At 37.3% G+C, this 20,239-nt stretch overlaps 1 protein-coding gene across 16 annotated transcripts in view; it reads left to right on the top strand.

The window, feature by feature from the left end:
* The window catches only part of ANAPC1 (anaphase promoting complex subunit 1), a 394,152-nt gene that overhangs the window by 39,866 nt on the left and 334,047 nt on the right, over nucleotides 1-20,239 (top strand). For all 16 annotated transcript variants that reach the window (XR_012502944.1, XR_012502949.1, XR_012502945.1 and 13 more), the window contains 13 exons: nucleotides 425-696; nucleotides 2,808-3,042; nucleotides 5,161-5,252; nucleotides 6,524-6,658; nucleotides 6,832-6,914; nucleotides 7,959-8,037; nucleotides 8,766-8,840; nucleotides 14,141-14,217; nucleotides 14,751-14,841; nucleotides 14,936-14,989; nucleotides 15,378-15,571; nucleotides 18,156-18,242; nucleotides 20,030-20,147. Coding sequence is in view for 5 of the 16 variants with exons in the window: in XM_074354503.1 (XP_074210604.1) it covers nucleotides 425-696; nucleotides 2,808-3,042; nucleotides 5,161-5,252; nucleotides 6,524-6,658; nucleotides 6,832-6,914; nucleotides 7,959-8,037; nucleotides 8,766-8,840; nucleotides 14,141-14,217; nucleotides 14,751-14,841; nucleotides 14,936-14,989; nucleotides 15,378-15,571; nucleotides 18,156-18,242; nucleotides 20,030-20,147 (1,592 nt within the window). In the remaining 11 variants the exon portion in view is untranslated. The remainder of the gene's footprint in view (nucleotides 1-424; nucleotides 697-2,807; nucleotides 3,043-5,160; nucleotides 5,253-6,523; nucleotides 6,659-6,831; nucleotides 6,915-7,958; nucleotides 8,038-8,765; nucleotides 8,841-14,140; nucleotides 14,218-14,750; nucleotides 14,842-14,935; nucleotides 14,990-15,377; nucleotides 15,572-18,155; nucleotides 18,243-20,029; nucleotides 20,148-20,239) is intronic.

Below are 20,239 nucleotides of genomic sequence, written 5' to 3'. Positions count from 1 at the left end.
GTATTTGAAAGTAACATCATTGCCATCAATCCCATTTTGGAATTTATTATTCATGTAGTTTGTGATGTTAGTTTTCATTTTATTTTTTAATAAGCTTCCTACTGTTTGAAAGGAAGATTTCAAAGTAGTGGGTTTCCTAACCAGATCTGTATAAAGTTGAGTTGGTATCAGTTATCTTACTATAGTCCCGTGTATTTTAGCAGAAAGAACAGTGAGTTATTTTACACAGTTACGGTTTTTCCACTTGGCATCAGGTTTGACTCATATGTATAAAAGTTCGTGCATAATAAACTAATATAATTCCAGGTGTTATGGGGGTAAGGGTTTTGAATGCAGGGAAAATAATCTCTGTTCTCAAAAATCTAAATTTAACAGTTTTGTGAATTTTTATTCTCTCAGTTTTAAATTTTGTTTGCCTGAATAGGGCGAGCCCCTCCTCGGAACACAACAGTAGACCTGAACAGTGGAAACATCGATGTGCCTCCCAACATGACAAGCTGGGCCAGCTTCCACAATGGTGTGGCTGCCGGCCTGAAGATAGCCCCTGCCTCCCAGATCGACTCAGCTTGGATTGTTTACAATAAGCCCAAGCACGCTGAGTTAGCCAATGAGTATGCTGGCTTTCTCATGGCCCTGGGTCTGAATGGGCACCTCACCAAGCTGGCTACTCTCAATATCCACGACTACTTGACCAAGGTGAGAACTCGTGCTCCCAGTCCTGGCATTGTGCCTCCCTTGGGCGATTACAGTAGCTCCTAATTGTTATCTTTGCTCTTCTTCATTCTTATACCTCTAAGTCCACTCTTTCAGCAGGCAGGTGATCTTTGTAAAGTATGCATTAGGGTGTATCACTTCCCTGCTCAGAGTGCTCAGTGATCTTCCATTGCTCTGAGTGTACATTCCAGGAGCCTCTGTGATCCTCCTCACCGCTCCAGCCTTACTTAGTGCCTCTCTTTCCTTTGTTCCCCACATTCCAACCATAGAGACTGATTGAGCAAACCGAACTCCTTCTCTTGGCATAAACTCTTCCACTTTTATGCCATAAAAGTTTGCGCATGTAAAGTGTCTGATTCAGTGGATTTTATTATGTTCACAGAGCTGTGCATCCATTACTACTGCTAATTTTAGAGCATCTTCATCACCACACCAAGGATCCTCATACCTCGTAGCAGTCCCTCTCTTCCCCTTCCCTCCAGCCCCTGGCAAACTGCTAACCTACTTTCTGTCTCTATAGAGTTGCCTATTATGGACCTTTCATACAAGTGGAACCAAACAATCTTTTATGATTGGTTTCTTTTGCTTACTGTAACGTTTTCAAGGTTTGTCCATGTTATACCATGTCTCAGCACTTCATTCCTTTTTATTGCTGAATAAATATTTCATTGTGTGGATATACTGTATTTTATTTATCCATTCATCGTTGATGGATATTTGGGTTATTTCTATTTTTAGGCTATTATGAAAAATGTTACAATAAATGTTTATGTACACATATTTGTGTGGATGAGTGTTTTCATTTCTCTTGGGGATATTCCTAGGAGTGAAATTGCTGGGTCACATGGTAACTCTTATTTAAATTTTTGAGGAACTACCGAAATGTTTTCCAGAGTGAGTATACCATTTAATAATCCCACCAGCAATTCATGGGGATTCCAGTGTCTCTACATTCTTGCCTACACTGTCTTTTTTATTACAGTCATCCTAGTAGATGCAAAGTAATACCTCATTGTGGTTCTGGTTTGCATTTATTTCCCTGATGGCTAATAACATTGACCATCTTTATATGTGCTCTTAGGTCATTGTATGTCGTCTCTAGAGAAACATCTATTCAAATCCTTTGCTTATTTTTTAATTGGGTTGCCTTCTTATTGAGTCGTAAGAGTCCTTTGTGTATTCTGGATACTAGTCCATTAACAGATACATGATTTGCAAAAATTTTCTCCCATGCTGTTGTCTTTTGGGTTGTCTTTTCATTTTCTGATGGTGTCTTTGAAGCACGAAAGGTTTTAGTTCTGATGAAGTTCAGTGCATCCATTTTTTTCTTGGGTTGCTCTGCTTTTGGTGTCATATCTAAGAAGTCATTGCCTAACCCAAGGTCACAAAAATTTACACCTGTGCTTTCTTCTAAGAGTTTTTTAGCTTTAGTTACATCTTACATTTAGTTCTGTGACCCACTGGCAGTTAATTTTTGTGTATGATGCAAGGCAGGGATCCAGCTTCAGTTTTTGCATGTGGCTCTACAGTTATTACAGCACTTTTTTTGGAAAAGTTTGTTCTTTGCCGTTGAGTTGTCTCGGCACCCTTGTGGTCAGCTGACCATCAACGTGAGGGTTTATTTTTGAATCACCTCAGAGTCATTTGCATGTTCCCTCACCTGACATCATTCTCTCTCACTTTGTAAATTTTAGTGCCCCCCTGTTCTACCACTTTTCCTGGCTAATTTGTACTCATCCTTCGGGTCCTATTGTAAATTTCACTTCTTTAAAAATTCTTCATAATTCTCCAGTCCCTCCTAATCTAAATTAAGCTCTGTTAAAATACTCTTTCATAATCTTGATATCTTTTCATTGATACGAGCTTTTAACAATATATTTAATTTTTTTTGTTTAATACTTTTCCTTCCAAAGGGCTCTGACTTCATGAGAGCAAGGGCCATGTCTCTTTAGTTTGCTCTTGTATTCTTGGAGCCTCTCGCTGTGCCTGTCACGTAAAAGTACTTACTGAGAGTACTGGCAGGCAGTATTTTATATAAAACGACATTTTTGTTTTGGTAGTGACTTAAGTCTCAGTCTTGTTTCCTCTCTTAGGGTCATGAAATGACAAGCATCGGACTGCTGCTTGGTGTTTCTGCGGCTAAACTAGGCACCATGGATATGTCAATTACACGGCTTCTCAGCATTCACATTCCTGCTCTCCTACCCCCGACGTCCACGGAGCTCGACGTGCCTCACAACGTCCAGGTGGCTGCAGTGGTTGGCATCGGCCTCGTGTATCAGGGGACAGCTCACAGGCACACTGCAGAAGTCTTGTTGGCCGAAATAGGTATGACAGTAATAGTGCTGTGGTTTCATGAGCATCCATTTTTCCCGTTCTACAGGAACCAAAGTAAAAATAATAGTAATAGAAAAATAAAAATTAAGGGAAAAATTGTAGCTTTTGTGAGCATAGAATGATCTGTACTAATTAAAAAAAAAACTACAAGTAATGTTTTCTAAAGCTCATGTTATTATGCAGTTATTAGTCTGCATTCTTACTTGGCCAGCCTATTCTGAGCTCCCCTGGTCCCATTTAATGAGGTAGCCTGTGGTCTTAATCACATGTGAGCATGCTGTTTATCTTGCTGTCTTTACCAGGCAATGTCTAGCAGTGGTCTACATTTAAAATTCAAAGTTGATAGTTTTGATCCCTAAAAGCGCAGTGTTTATTCCGTTGGGCAGCTGCACTTCTAACAGAATGGGAGTGATTGACTCTTGCTTTCCTCCTTTATATGCTGTAGGGTATGTTAGTGATGAAATGCCTTTTCTGTGTTTTCAACTGAGTCTGCATTTTTTTTTCTGAAATCTGCCTTCCATATAGTCATCTTTTTCTGACAAGTTTGGAAATGCTATTGGCATTATTGGTATGTTCAGTAATTTAGATACGTACTTACATGTCTGGTTCTATCCTACTTGGGACCTTTCTACATGTATTTCAGGATCGCCACAAAGCTGGCCCCGGCATCTCTGCTTCAGGGTATATACCTGTGGGTCTGCTGCTCTGGCTCTGCTCCAGATGCCTTATCCTGGGACCCAGGCTGGAGGGTGTGCTTCTTTTATGGTGATGACAGAAGGGCAAAAGGGAGAACCAAATAATGGAAGCATGTTTCAGACCTTTGCTGACATCATGCTTGCCTGGATCCTAGGTCACAGCCAGGTACACTAGGAGACTCTGTCAACAAGAGTGTGGATGTGAATGTACAGCACTGCGGGCAGGGAAGAGTTGGGATCAACAACTTAGTCTACTATAAGGACGAAATACACTGTTCACAAAGCTGAAATTTTCCTGTTAGCAAAATATGTAATAGCGTTAAGTTGTTGGCCTGAGAAATACTTATTCAGGAGATACTCAGGACTGGCTTTTAAAGCTTGTTCACCTGCAAGGTGATTTAGCATTCTTCGGCTGTATCACAGTGATATCTGGTGATGCCAGCATTACACAGATCTCCCAGCCACGACACACCTCTTTCACATTGTATGTAGAGGGTTTCATCTGGATTCATATGCACGTGCTCTTTTGTATAATGACCGCCAGAATGTTCAAACCGTTTTTGTACTGCCCTTTTCACATGTCATTGTCATAAGTGGCTTTTAAAATTTTATATTGTGCAATCATTGAGTCGGTGTTTTGAAAATTGCCTAACCATTTTCTTACTTTTATAGGACTTTTAGGTTGTTTTCAATTCTTTGCTCTTAGGCAGTAAACCCTGCAGTGAATACTTGTGTTTAATTTTTTTCTTTCTTTAAATTTTTTTTTTTTCCTGGAGATGAAATCCCAGGAATGTGAACTTTTTTTTGGAGGAAGGAGTCTTTGTATATAATACACTTTGCTACGCAAAAGGGATGGAGTTAGAGTTAGGGGATGCTTTTTGGAAGTATGAATTTGCATCCAGCCAAGCTTTTAGCATGAATATAAAGAAATTCTATCACAGTAGGACTGAGTATTATATAGATTCAGAGTAAGTGTCTGGATACATAATATTTAATGCTTAAAAATTTAAGTATCTCTCCTGCCTGTTATCAGTATTTGAACATGTTTTCACCACATCTAGTGAATGAATTTGAAAATAACAGAACATCAACAAAAGGAAAGAAGTTACAAATTGAAGCTTTTTATATGCACCTCTCTCCTTAAAAAAATTTTTCCTACTTTAAAAATAAAAACAAGATTTCACAATATTTTAAAGTCATTGCTTTCAAATTGGCAAATTGAAAGAACCAGTCTGGGGCTTTATTTTGTAGTAAACCGACAGTTGTGGACACCATTTGTGATAATGTTAGATCTTTCTCTGGGTTTATGTTGAATCCGTAGTTCTTAGGCAACTTACTAGAAAGGGACTCTAAAAAGTTCACAAGTCTGGATTTTAAAAGGCCAGCTTGAACTGTGTTGCTTTCTGTTTTCCAGGCAGGCCCCCTGGTCCTGAGATGGAATACTGCACTGACAGAGAGTCTTACTCTTTAGCTGCTGGCTTGGCCCTGGGCATGGTTTGCTTGGGGGTAAGCAGAGTCTGTGCCTTCAGATGCTTCAGTTACAACCGACCTCTGCTTGTTGAGACAAATAACCTTGACACTTTGCTCTGAATACCACTCTGCTTTACTGTGACTTGACTTAACCCTGATTCTCAGCTCTTTCTTTGTTCTGGATTTTTTTCAAAATGCCAGATTGGGGAATGGAGAGAAAGTGTAGTGAAGAGTGGGACTTTTAAGGTTTCTTCCCCCGTGACTTAGATGTAAGTGTTCATGAATGAACCAAGGGAATGAAGTTTCTTGAAAAGAGTTCAAGACATAAGATGAAGAAGTGGCAGCCCACTCAGTTAGAAAACAGGAAACAGTGGAAATGTGTGTATGAAGGGGAGCCTTAAGAGTCTGTGATAGTTACTAAATATAAACCATAACCCGCTTTTGGCGCCCTGGTGCTCAACATGTCCCAGAATGTTGCCATGATAGCAGCTGGTTTGTGACCCTATCCAAGAGACATAGTATAGAATGACCAGAAATTGCATTAAATTGCATTAAATGCCACCATCACCTAGAACGTGGGTTCTTTGAAGAACCACCAGAAACTGAATTGTGTAAAGAAAGGTCTGTTAGGTTTTTGACTCTTCACACTTGATGCGTGAACTAAAGAGGCAGATGATACAAGGGAAAAGCATCATACTGGGAATTAGGACCTGAGTTCTGGTCCTGACGAGTGAGTCACGTCGCTAAACGCGGCACTGTCTGGTGATTAAGCAACTTGGTAGATCGTAGAGCCAGGCTGCCTTGTTTATATCCTCACTAGCTGTGTGACCTTGGATGTAATCTCTTTGTGCCTCACTTTCCTCATCTATAAAATAGTAGCTATGTGATAGAATTGCCATATTAAGGAAGTTAACTCATGTTAAACACACCGAATTGTGCCTGGAAGAGAGTTAAGTGTTCAGGAAGTTATTTTTATTATTGTAATTATAGCTCATAGGCACAGAAATGGAAGGGTTCAGGTGTTCATGGTTCAGGTGCCATTGCGTACCACCTCGTATGTTCTTTAACTGTTAGTGCAGTTAACGGTATTTATGAAATGAAAGTATTAACTTGTATGTAGATGAACTGTAATTTTAATGTGAATTATTAATAGATTGAGTATTAGCTCATGAGAAATACTTATTTTAATTGATAGCCCAAAATACCCAGCTGTGAAGTTAGTTTATTCTTTTCTTTGCCATGAGAGTGTGTTACAGATCTTCTTCCGTTGAGATTTCCTTTCACGTGTCTGTTCCTCCATTTTCCAGCATGGCAGTAATCTGATAGGGATGTCCGATCTCAACGTGCCTGAGCAGCTTTATCAGTACATGGTTGGAGGCCACAGGCGCTTTCAAGCAGGGATGCACCGGGAGAAACATAAATCTCCAAGTTATCAAATCAAAGTAAGTCCAAATGAAGCAACAGATTGAAATGCTGGAAGCTAAGAGGTCAATTTGAAAATAGTAGTTTTCATACCAACCTTTGTAAAATTTGTTAACTAAGTGTACGCTAGTGTTCAGAAGAATTTTATAATAATTCAGAACTCCTTTACACAAATAAACTTTTCTTTCGATAGGAAGGAGACACCATAAATGTGGACGTAACTTGTCCAGGTGCCACTCTGGCTTTGGCTATGATCTACTTGAAAACCAATAACAGGTACTGCATCTCCCCTGCCCATCCCTTGTCATGACAGTGTGACTCCGTTTCTGACCTCAGTAGTAAAACTAAATTACCTTACTTACTCCCCTGTGCTAGATCAGCCTGATTTTAGTGCTCTCAAATACTTCAAGTTACATAGATTTTTATCTAGAAATAGTATATTTTGTTATTGTAATGGTATCTGACAGTATAGTTGCCCATTTCTATTCATTTTTGTTTTTCAGTTGAGTCACTGACAATCCAGTGATATCCACATTCCTTTTCATTAATTTTACATGTTATTGTGAGGTCTGGTTGAATCAGAAATACTTAGCGTTACTATATTTCAGGTTACCATTCACAAAAGTGGTTTCTGCTTAGTTCAACAGCTTTCCTAATGACCCTACCTTCTGCCTCTGCAACATTGAGTAATTAGTGCTGACCCTTGAAAGTAGACGTTGGCATTTGTTTTTTACGTCTTGCATAGAAGAGTAAGTTGGGTAGGAGACATTAAACCATGTTTTAAGTCTTTTAATTTAAAGAGCATTTTAAGATTCAAGAAATTTTTCAGTGTTGTAAATAAATTCCTTTTTTAGAAAAACCGAGTATTTGCAAAATTAACAAAAAGTTTGGTTAAAAACAGATTTATTCATTTACTGTTGGGATAAATGTGTATGTCATTGCTTTCCTGGCATTGGAGATATTTCAGTGAACAAAATATAACTAAAAATATCTGCCCTTACAAAGCTTATAGTAAGATATACATACATACGTAATAAAAATTATGTTTGGAGGGTGGAAAGTACTATGGAAAAAAATAGGGCGGTGGTTGCAGTGGAGAGGAAATTCTTGAAATCTGTCTTGGAATTTTTATTTGTTTGTTTATTTTTTGGAGGAGAGGTAATTGGGTTTATTTATTTTTAATGAAGGTCCTGGGTTCAATCCCCAGGACCTGTGCATGCTAAGCACACACTGTACCACTGAGCTACACCCTCCCTGGGATTCTTGATTATTTTGTTCTCTTCTCGAGCAGTAATGCTTGCTGATATCCTCCACCAACAGATCCATTGCAGATTGGCTCCGAGCTCCTGACACCATGTATTTGCTGGACTTTGTGAAGCCAGAATTTCTCTTGCTTAGGGTATGATACTTTGCAGTTTTTCACTTCTTTTAAGATATGTAGTCTGTTTGTGGTTCTCAAGTTTAGCTTGCAAATATAAATGTCTCTACAAGGGAACCTGTAATGTTAAGCCATCATGCATATATGTAATTGATAGTATTCTTTTGAAATTTCCCAAATATGACTGTAGGAATTGCCAAGAAAGGCAACTACATTGGTATATAAGACTTGGAGTGACATTTCAACTTCCTCATATTATTATTCAGAACTTCCTAATAGCAACAAGGGAGGGACTTCATTACCACTTTGTTTTACATTCTTTCATTATTATTAAGGATGCAGTAACACTATTAAGGGTATAATTAGTGATAGTAATTGATATAATTTCCTCCAATTTTCCCTCTTCTTTAATGTTTAAATGTATGTTTTTAGCATATGGGAGGCTCTATGTAGATGGAACTATGAATAATTCTTATGTTCATGATTTTCCTTTATGGAGCAAGTTTTCAAAAATTCTCTACAACTCCTCCAAACTTTGATGATGATCAGTTCAGTTTTTTTGTGATAAAATCTAAGTCTTCAGTTTATTTTAATGAGTAGCTTAAGTTGATACTGTATATATTTAATTTTTCAAAATTTCCATCAGTTGGGAACCGATTCTTAAGTTGTCCTATTTATAATGTTATCATTGTTGCAGAATCTATGAACTTTGCCTGCTGTAATTGATTTTTCTGTATTGCATTTTTAAGACACTTGCTCGATGCCTGATTTTGTGGGATGATATTTTACCAAATTCCAAGTGGGTCGATAGCAACGTTCCTCAAGTACGTGAGTATAATGAATATTATATCTTTAATCACATAAAATTATGTGGGATTTCCAAAACCCTATAAAATACTTTTGAAGGCAATATTGATGATTATGACATTTCTTTAATACATAGTAACTTTCATTTTAAGATTGTGTGCTGAGCACAGACCATAGCCTTCCTTTTTTGGTTACAGAGACCTAGAAATTATGATTTTTTTAAAAAACATTAAATGTATCAAAGGACCCTAAAAAAGTGTTTTTGATATTTTTATCCTGATTAAGTACACATTTATCTAAGATACTGTTTTACTTTGTGGGAATTTTTTTATCTTGTGTATAGTAAGTTGTTTTAATTACTTTATGGCATATGTACCCACTAAGCCAAATAATTAAAAGTAAGTAGACTGTTTTGTAAAAACTCCAAGTCAAATATTGTAACTAAACATTGCCCTTTAATTAACTGTCCATGTCCTCAGTATCTTTTTTTGGGAAAATAAATCTATCTTTGAGAATGCTAGAGTGTTTCCTCTATGTTTTAATAAGAAAATTTCAAAATAAAGAAAGGTTGAAAGAACTTTATACAAACATGTGTACAACCAGATTCTACAACTAATATTTTACTATATAAACTTGTTTTATCACATACCTGTCCATTTATCTATTCCTCTATCCAATCTATCATTTTTTGATGTTTCAAAGTTAGTTACAGACAGTAGTACACTTTTTCCCTTAGTATTTCAGCATGTGTATCATTAACATTAATTCAGTATTTACCCTGTTTCTTTTCCTTTTATGATAAAATGTATACATAATGAAATGCACAAATCTTAAGTGTGTCATTTGATAAGATTTGACTAGTGCATATGCTCGTGGAAACAGACCTTTATCAGAATGGCCAGAAGTTCCTTCCTGCCCCCTCCTACTTAGTATGCACTTACTCCCCACCCCCAAGGCAACCAATTTTCTGATTTTTTCCTGAGTGTATTAGTTTGTCTGATGTAGAACTTTAATGGAATCACATACAGTATATACCCTTTTGTTTGTGACTTTTTTTAACTCAGTGTGATTTTGAGATACTATTGAGTAGTGTCAATAGTTAGCCTTTTGATTGTTCAGTAGTATCCCATTGTGTGAATGTACCATAGTTTCCTCTCTTATTCTCTTTTGTTGAATGCCTAGGCTAGTTCCAGGTTTTGGTTATTGTCAAGCAATCTACCATAAATATTCTTATAGAAACATTTTTGTGGGCTTATGTTTTAATTTCTTTTGAGTAAATACTTAGGATTGGACTTACCATGGCATAGAGTACATAGTGTGTTTAGTTTTATAAGGACTGGTAAACCTTTTTCCAAAGACGTTGCACCGTTTTACACTTGGGCCAGCAGTGTATGAGAACACTGGCTGCTGCATGACTCGGCAGTGTTTGGTGATGTTAGTCTTTAATTTTAGGTCTGCTGGTCCGTATGTAATGATATCTTATTGTAGTTTCAGTTTGCATGTTCATTTTCATTTGCTTATTGTTTCTTCATATATCTTTTTGAATGAAATAATCTTTTTATATCTTTTGCCCATTTAAAAAAGTTTTTGTATTTGTCTTTTTATTATTGAGTTGCTAGAATTTTTTATATATTCTGGAAACATATCCTTTGTCAGATAAATGTTTTGCAAATATCCCGCTAATCTGTGGTGTGCCTGTTCATTTTCTTAGAATATTTTTGATGAGCAGAAAAATTTTTAAATTTGATAGTGTCTGATTTATCAATTTTTAATTATATGGTTGTTTTTTGTGACCTCTGAAAAAAAAATTTTTGCCTAACCTGAAGATTATTTTTTCTAAAAGCCCTGATGTTATAGCTTTTATATATAATTATGTAAATCATCTCAAAGTAATTTTGTTTATAAGGGTAAGGCCTGAGGTTTTCATTTTTAAAAAATACATATATTTTGTTATGCCAACACTGTTTGTTGAAAACACCCTCCTTTCCTTGTATTCCTGTGACTCCTTTGTCAAAAATCAGATGACTGTTGTCTTCTATTCTTTTTCTGTCTTTTCTACAGACTGCTGCGTTTCTAGTGATTTATCTTTATGTGTACTCACTTTCTTCAGGCATTTCGTTTTCCTTTTAGTCCATGAAGTGAATTTAAACATTTTATTTATTGTACTTTTTAGTTGTAAAATTTGCATTTTTACCTTTTGTTACAATTTTTGCTTTTTCTGAAAGGATTTTCTGTGTTTTCAGTCATTATGAGCATATTGTCCTTCTAGTTAGAAGAGCTGCTTTAAAATCCTCTTAACGCCAGCAGTGTGGTCATTTCAGGATTGTTTTCCTTTGTCTTTTCTTCTGAGAATAGGTTGCATTTCTTGTTCTTATGTTAGGTCATTTTGATTTGTATCTGGGACATTGTGCAGGTTGTCTTTTGAAGACTCTGGTTTCTGTTTTATTCCTCTCGAGTGTTGATACACATGTACATACATACACATGTATCTGTGTGTGTGTGTGTCCTCACAAATACACACACACACACACACACAAATACATTTTGTGTCCAGCCTTATCTCTTGCTTGCCAGTTGTAATCTTAGTTCAGTCCTTTTATCCTATGTCCTTTCCTCAGAGTCTGCCCTGGTCACACATGGTTCATGGGTCAGGCAGACATTCAATTCCTAGCACATTTAGATGTCAAAGATATCAGTTCCTTTTGGAAAGTGCCCTTTAAAATGTATATTGTAGGAAGAAATTTTACTTTTTCTTCCATTCCCTCATTCAGCATATGTTTTTTGATCATTTGCAAATACAAGATGCCATTCTAAATTCTGTTACGTTTAAGATGCACCTGACTTACAGATTGCCTTCAAGACAACTTCAGTTTACTAAATTTACTAAGTTTAGTTTACAAAGTGAAATTAAACATGTACACAACTATATTCTTAAATTTATCTCAGCTCTTTTTTTAAACTTTTGTAGAAATGTGATCCTTGGACTTTTAATATAAAGTTATCTCTCGGACATTTCTTCTGCTTCAGACTTTATTTTAAATTTGGTCTTACATCAGGGATGCCCAGTAGGACATTCAGCAAGTTCACAGTTCTGTTTGTTGATACTGCCTGTTGCTCTCATTTTCTCCTAGTTCTCACCCACTTATTTCATTGATTCTGTAGCAGGGCCCCTTGTAGGGAGCAGCTTGGCATCAAAAGTGGGATTGAAAGGGTCACTTTGTAAACTGCTTATTTGTTCGAACTTAAGGCATGTTTCCAGTACAGTAACTAGCATCTTCATAGCACTTTTTCCTTCATAAAAAGCTTTACTGTACAACCTAGTGTCTTTTCTTTTGGGGGGTGTTGCGCTGTAAATTGTTCAAGTACTGCCCCCTGTGTGTGGGTGGGAACAGTGTACTACTTTTGGTTTTTTGTACGTCTGTGCATCCAGTAGACCATGAACTCCTCAAGGGTGGCTCCGGTGTCTTTTCCACCTTTCGTTCCTGGTAACCAGAGCACGGTAGCCAGAGCGCAGTACCTCACTGTTACATGGAAGACTGGTCCAAAACCACCCAGCTAGGAGGAGGTGGGACAAAACTGAAACTAGCTGTTAGGACTTCGGAGCTTGAGCTTCTTGTGTTAGACTCTACAAGACAGAGAAGATTGGGGTCTTTTTATTCATTCCCTGTGTGCCTCAGTCTGCCCTTAAGTGATTACACGTTTCCCTTTGATTCCTCCTTATATTTCTCTTTTTTTTTTCTTTTAACTTCAGGAGACTGTAGAAAAGGTAATAAGGACTAGATTGAAGAGTGTTTTTCCCCCCACAGTTATTTATAACCCACGCTTTTAGTGATGCTTTTAACACGTTGATCGCTGTGTCACTCAAATCTGGGTGACAGTTGTGTTTCCTCAGGGGCACCTGATCCACAGTAGGCGATCAGCATGTTAAGTGATTTATGACCAAGTGTGGTCTTGTGATAGAGTGGTACAGATCAGTGATGGTGATGATGATGGTGATAGCAGCTAACACTTAATAAAGAACCCACTGTGTACCAAGAGTTAATGTTAAGAGCTTTGAGTAGTTTCAGTCCTCTAATTCTCACAGAAACCTAGAAGGTGGGAACTTTATTGTGCTCATTTTACACGAGGCATGACTTGCCTGCGGTCACAGGGCTAGTGAGTGGCCCTGCTGGGATTAGAACCCAGGCCTTAAAGCTCCAAGGGTACGTGCCCTTTTGAAGACAAAAAGGAGCTTATAAATGCCAGCTGTCAGAATAGAAGTATTCCGTCCTGAATGATGTTACTGCTAAGTATATGAATGTTATAATCAGATTATCCATGTACATATTAATTACTCACTTTGGAGTTGTATCAGTTTTTTCAGAATGTCATTCAATTTCTGTATAAATAACATTCAAAATTAAAAATAAAGACGAGAGGAAGGAAAAAAGATGGAAGTGGTTATCAGTCTGTGTTACACAGCCAACATAATTGCTTATCTCATTGAGATTATCAGAAAAGGTATTTTCAAGTTTTTGATTTGGTATTTGAATTTGGTATTCTGAATACTTACTGGTTTATTATAGAAAGCATCCTGAAATGTAACTCCTCTGAACAGTCTTCTAAAAAGACTTACAGGAATAAGTCTTCAGAGTGTTATTTCTGTGTACTTGCATATTTTTAGAAAATAAATAGCTTTATCTTTTTTATTTATATTTTTAAGTAAAGAGAATCAAATCAGTTCTTGGTTGTTAAAGCTAGATATTCTGTGTATCTTTTTAAAATACATTCTCATTCACTATGTGTACTAAAAGGAAAGGGATATGTTTCTTAACAATTCTTACAGATTAACATATTGACAGTTTGGCTTGGCTAGGCAGTCTGGTAACGTACCTCACCTCTGGTAGACAGGGAGGTTCATACTAGAAACGTTTGTGAGGAAGAAGTCAGTGTCTCTGATTAGAGTCTTCTCCAGTTGCTTTTTTTCCCCACTTTTCTTACTGCTTCCCCTCTCCTCTGCCCCATCTCTACTCTGTGGCCATCATCTTTGCTTTTCAGTTCACAAGAGTGAAATATTATTACTCTGTTATTGATTCATAATATACTTAAGTCCTCCAGTTTATATTCATTCAGTCCTATTCAGTTATTTGGCCCATCTTAGATTTGAAATATGATTGCATCCAATATGATGAAAATACAGGCCTTTGAATGAAATGGTTTGGTAAAGCTTTTTTTAAATGTAATATGGCCAAGCTAAGCAGTATGTTATTCTTCAAATTATTAAATACTTGTAACTTGATTATTAATGTCCAGGTATTCTTGCTTTCTGTTTTGACAGATTATAAGAGAAAATAGTATCTCTCTCAGTGAAATTGAATTGCCTTGCTCAGAGGATTTGAATTTGGAAACTTTGTCGTAAGTCATGTAATGTGTAATACAAACTAGCTACTTAAGCATCTGTTGAGTAAATAAATTGAAATATAACGTGTAGGAGAGATGCTGTCCTTGATTTGAGTAATTCTGAATCCTCTGTGTTTCTAACCATTGTTTATCAAATATTCACAAGTTTGTTTTTTGTTTAGCTCCCTAAAATACAGAGTTCTTATCCTCAAAAAGTAATATCGGAGATTTAACTTCTCCGTATCCCTCTTTTATCCTTTCCATTAAAAAAAATTGGCAGTGATTTCTAAAAATTATTTTCTTTTGCTGCATTTGAAACAGTATAGGCAAGAGACAGACGTTATCAGTAGGAGCCACATGGTGCTTCCACTGAAGAAAACACTGCAGAAATCTGTTGATTGGGTAGAGGCACAACTGAGCATTCCCAAAAGAATATCAACTAATTTAGAGAACAGGAGTATTTATTATTTTTACCCACAAATAATAGTAATAGTGAACTTTAAAGCAAAACAAGGACAATATTGAAATTTCTTGTGTTCTGTTTTCAGGCAAGCACATGTCTACATAATTGCAGGAGCTTGTTTGTCTCTGGGTTTTCGATTTGCTGGCTCAGAAAACTTATCAGCATTTAACTGCTTGGTAAGAAAGAGCTTCGTTTACTCCATTCTATTTTCTTTTTTGCAGAGCCTTAGTATTCTTCTTTCAACCTAAAATTTTTTCTTTGTTTTTCCAGCATAAATTTGCAAAAGATTTTATGACTTATTTGTCTGCGCCTAATGCTTCTGTGGTAAGTCTTTTTATGATGATTCTCCTGGGGAATAAAATTAAGCTTAAAGAAAATTCGCTGATAATTCAATTACTTATGTGTTGCCAAATATCTGTGCAGTTTGTTTGAGTTTAGAATGGGAAATTTGAAGCTTTGGCTCATCTTTGTATTTTTGTTCTGGGGTGTTAATCAGGTGAGAATATGATTACCTGATTCACCAAATGAAGGATGCACAGGTATCTAATTCTTGTGACAAGAGAACAAATAAGAAAAGCCGTAATCTTCATGGATTGTTTTTTCAAATTTTTTAAAGCTGTAAGCGTTTATAGTCTAATGATGGCTGGTTTAGTTTCGATAATAAAGGAAATGTAGCACCAGGGTTATCGTGTATCATCGCTTGCGTTTCCAGACAGGTCCTTACAACCTGGAGACTTGCCTGAGTGTGGTGCTACTGTCTCTGGCCATGGTGATGGCCGGCTCGGGGAACCTAAAGGTTTTGCAGCTCTGTCGCTTCTTGCACATGAAGACAGGTGGTGAAATGAACTACGGTTTCCACCTAGCCCATCACATGGCCCTTGGACTTCTGTTTTTGGGAGGAGGAAGGTAAATGAATATGTTTTTCCTCAATGAAAAGATCTCGTGAGCACGATCTCTATGAGTGACTTATTTTGATTTAGAAGCATGAAAATTTTCGATTCTCACTAGCTGTTAGCTTATCTAGGGGCATTATTACACTTAAAAAGGCTTTTTAAAAATAGTTTACCCATCAGTTCCTGCCCCACTTAGCAGAGTTACCGTCCTCTCTCTGATATACTTGGTTGGCATCACTGCGTTTCTCAGAAGAGTCTGTACTCAGTAGTTCATAGCATCACTCTTGTTCCTCACTGTTTAATGATTTTACTCTCCTACTGAACTGCTTTCTCATAACGGTCATGAACTCTATCAGTCACCAAATTCTGTGAGTTTTCCTTCGACTCTGTGGCTTGCTGTTTAACTCTCTTACTGTTGTCTTTTGATGACAGAATTATTAATATTTTTCTTTTATGGTTTGTACTTTTTTGTCCTTCTTATGAAATATTTCCTTAACCACAAAAAGTGAAAATATTTTCTTACTTATTTTATAGAAGATTTTTAGCTTTTCCATTCACGTTTAGATTTAAAGTCTACCTGGAACTGATTTTTCTGTATGTTTTTTTTCCCCAGTTGATGCCCTACTGTTATCAGTTTATCCTTTCTCCACTGTTCTGCAGTACTACCTTTGTTATAAATTAAATATCTTTATGTATGTTTTTATTTCTGGACTGTCATGTTCAGTTGTCTGTTTTTCTGTACTTTCACAGCACCCTATTTGTCTTTATTAGTGTGGTTTTATGGTAAGATTTGATATCTGGTAGAGGAAATCCTCCAAACTGGGATTTCTTCTTCAAAAATGTGTTTTTCTGTTCTTGACTCTTTGCCTTTTATATAAATAGTGGAATTCATTTGCGATTTTTCCACACTAAATAACCTGATAAAATATTGATCAGAATTGCATTGAGTCTATCCATCAGTCTGGAGGAATTGAAATCTGTTACAAAATCGAGTCTCTTCACCTGTCAGTATGGTGTATTCCTTCATTTATTTAGCTGTAGTTTATGTGACCTTGGCCAATGACACAATTTCTACAAGTCAGTACATTTACACTCTTCTTTAAGAATGTATTAAACACTGGAACGCACCTTTCCAGAAGTACAGAAGTAAAGATTATTAGAAAGGTGCGCCTTTTTTTTTGACAGATTTTGTAGAACTTTCTTCCTTTATCATTTATTTGTATTTTGGGGGGAGGTGGGTTTATTTTATTTGTTTGTTTGTTTGTTTATTTTGATGGGGGTACTGGGGATTGAACCCAGGACCTCATGCATGCTAAGCACTCACTCTGCCCCTGAGCCACACCCTCCTTCCTCCTTTATTGTTTAGAATTAAGAATGGTTAAGGAAATATTACTGTGCAAATTCTTATTTTATGATTTTTTAAAACTAACTGTCCTTTCAAAATAAGCCCTGCATTTATTGTGTTCTCCTGTTCCATCTCTTCTCTCGTCTCATCACACACCGCATGACCCTGCTTGCTCTTCTTTCATGCTCAGTACGTTTTCTCCCGTTCTGCTGCTGCTTTCCTATCGGTTTCTTATCTTTGAATAGTTACATGTACTCTGTGACAACATTTACATTTCTCATAGCATAGTTACACCCTTATGCTTAATTTCAAAATTTCTGACATTAATATCTAATGTTTAGATTTTGGTTTTATCAAAGTGGTAAAGAGAAATGGCCTAGTCTATGCATTTGTCAAAATAGATGTATTTCCATATTTAAATTTTGAAATCTCTTCTTCATTAAATATAAGTGTGATGATAGATGCTCGTTCTTTCTTAACACCCCGATTGTTTAAAAAGACAGGGGAAAAAGATTTGGGGATCTGTGTATGTGTATACGTGTAATAAGAGATATATGTATATTGACTAGCGACAACAGTGGTTTTATGTGATGTCCTGAGCCATCTTGCTTTCAGAATATCTAAAAGAAAAACTCTAAAAGTTCAGACTAATCTGCCTGTTTGCCATGCTGAATTTGAGCAACAGTGAAATAACTTAAGGAAAATTTCAAAAGAGTTTATTTTACTAAGAATTATGTGGCCATTTTAAATGAGTTTATCATATTGATAAGGAAAAAAACTTTCTTTTTCAAGGAATAGTTGTTTATACATTCATCGTAACTTTTTAATGATAGCTTTTGCCTGGTTTATATAGTCTGTCATTCCAAGGAAATGCATGCTTTACAGAAAAGGACAAAAATATTTGAGATACCGAGTGAAAAACCCTGTACTTTTAGAAGTAAGGTGTCTGGGATTGCCTTCATGGTTCTCACTACTGTGCTCTGAAGTATGAAACTTGGCTTACTAATTCAGGTTTTGAAATTTAACTTTTGTGGGAAGTTGCTTCTCCATTAAATAGTAGATGATGTTGAAGTGGCTTAAGGACTAACTGTAAAGTAAAATGTTCAGAGCATTGACATACTTGTATTTATCAAGGCCATAGTTCCGTCAGTATGCCTTGCCACAGCACCCCAGTTTCCTGATTCTCGAGAATGCCGTGGAGGTTTGCCTGGTGGGACTAACAGCATGTGTCCCTCCCGGCTGTGTTCTGCAGGTACTCGTTGAGCACATCAAACTCTTCCATTGCCGCCCTCCTCTGTGCCCTGTACCCGCACTTCCCAGCTCACAGCACTGACAACCGGTGAGTCTAGTGATTTCCCTCACATGATCTTTCTCAGGTTCTCTAAGGGGATAATCTGATTGTATTTTGTTTGCATGGACTCATTTCTAGATTGGCTTTATTCTGTTCTTGAACTTAGTTATCTTCCTGGGTAAATCTTTTGAAAAGGTTCTCTCACAAAATATTAAGCCTGAAGAGTCCTTTGGACATCTGATGACTGCTCTGTCTTCTGCCGTGCTCCGATCAGGGGAACTGCCCTAACCCCGAACAGGGTTATATTTAGGGAAAAAGTCATCATGCAAAATATAGTAGCCAAGAGGAGCTGAATACGTTTTGGCAGAACTGTTCGATTCCAAGAGAGGAATTTGTCTGATTTAGGGGCAATATCTGTATGAATTCAATTTTTTCCCTCTTTAATGCTGAGAAATTTTGTATAAATGACAGAGGAGGGACAAGACAAGCAAAATGTGGCAAAGAGTCAGACAATATAGAAGGGGCAGTGAGCAGGAGAACCTCAGACGTGTGGAAGCAGCCTGATAATACAGAAGCTCTGCCTTTTAGAGCACAGAGAACCACCCACACTTCAGTCTCCCTCGGAGTTTCAGGCGTAGCTATTCTCTGCTGTTTGTGGAGGAAGGGGAAAAACTAGCTCCTGTATCCCAGTGGCATCTGAGATGACCTGTGAGCTCAACCGAAGGCCCCCCAACAGTCTGCCCAGAGAAGGATCAGGAGAGGGAGTGTCCACTGTGGTGACTAAGCCATCATTTAAAACTGCAGTGTAATGCGTCGCTGGGAATAAGGATAGATAGCTGTTGTACAGAAGTAGCCTGATCTGAAGTCCAAACTTTAATGATAGGTGGTGCATAAGAATACGGCTGTTAATATAACTGATGAGTGGTCTCTCACTTGTCCGTTTAGGGAAGATGTCTCCAGTTGAGGTCAGCGATCGGCTAGGGCATGGCGGAGACCCGCCCTCACGTGCTGCTGGGCAGAGTTTCAGTTGGTTCAATTATTATGGACAAAGCGATTGGTGCCAAACATTAAGAACCTTTATGTAACCGATACATATCTGTTTTCTCTGGCCTTGATTGATTCGATTTCTAATAGATTTATAGGGGCGGGTAGATTTGGATGGGAAGAGGGGAGGATAAAGATACAGCTGAAATTAAAGAAAAATGTATTTGAAGTCTCATTTTATCCTTCCTTTATGGGGTCTTAAAATGTAAAACCTTTTTATATGTTTAAATTATAAAATATAAACTTTAAATCTTAGAACATTTTTTGAAAACTCAGAAAAGGACACACGCAGCAAGAAAAATATTGTCGTATCTTACCCATTAATTTGTGGTACATGTGTTCCGGGTGTGTGTATGTATCTGTGTACAGGGGCTTATACGTAGAAGAGCTTTGCTATCTGAGGAAAACTGTCACCCTTTCTTTCCCTCTCTTCTTCCCTACCAACCCTTAAGAAAAGAAGAGAAAGAAGTGGAAGTAAGCCTCTTAGAAGGCAAAAAGAGACACCTGTGTTGACTTTATAAGTGATTGGTTTATTAGTAAATATTTTCATGTTTGGATCATTTTTGCTTCCCTATAAAACCTCTTAACTGTGGAAACTCAAGTAACAAATTCTTGTCAAGGATCATGTGTCTGTAAGTCTTTAAAGAGAATTTCTCCATTACTTTTTAATTAAATCTCATCTTCCTTTAGGATTGCTGTCGCTGGATGCTGTGTCTTGGCTCAGCTCTTGCAGACTGTAGGGCTCATGCTGTCGCCCCCTGTGTTACCACCTCTGTGTTCTCTGTGAGCAGGTATCATCTCCAGGCTCTCCGGCACCTGTACGTGCTGGCTGCAGAACCAAGACTTCTGGTGCCTGTGGATGTGGACACCAACACGCCCTGCTACGCCCTCTTAGAAGTCACCTATAAGGTAACTCTCTCCCCTGTTGTTTATTTGTAATTTCATTGCCGCTCATCCATCTCTGCAAGTCAAAATGTTTTGAAAATGTCCTTTAAAGGATG

Source organism: Camelus bactrianus, chromosome 28, assembly GCF_048773025.1.
Source record: "Camelus bactrianus isolate YW-2024 breed Bactrian camel chromosome 28, ASM4877302v1, whole genome shotgun sequence".
NCBI lineage: Eukaryota > Metazoa > Chordata > Mammalia > Artiodactyla > Camelidae > Camelus > Camelus bactrianus.
The sequence above is the reverse complement of the archived record's forward strand: the minus strand, read 5'-3'. Positions and strand labels throughout refer to the sequence as shown.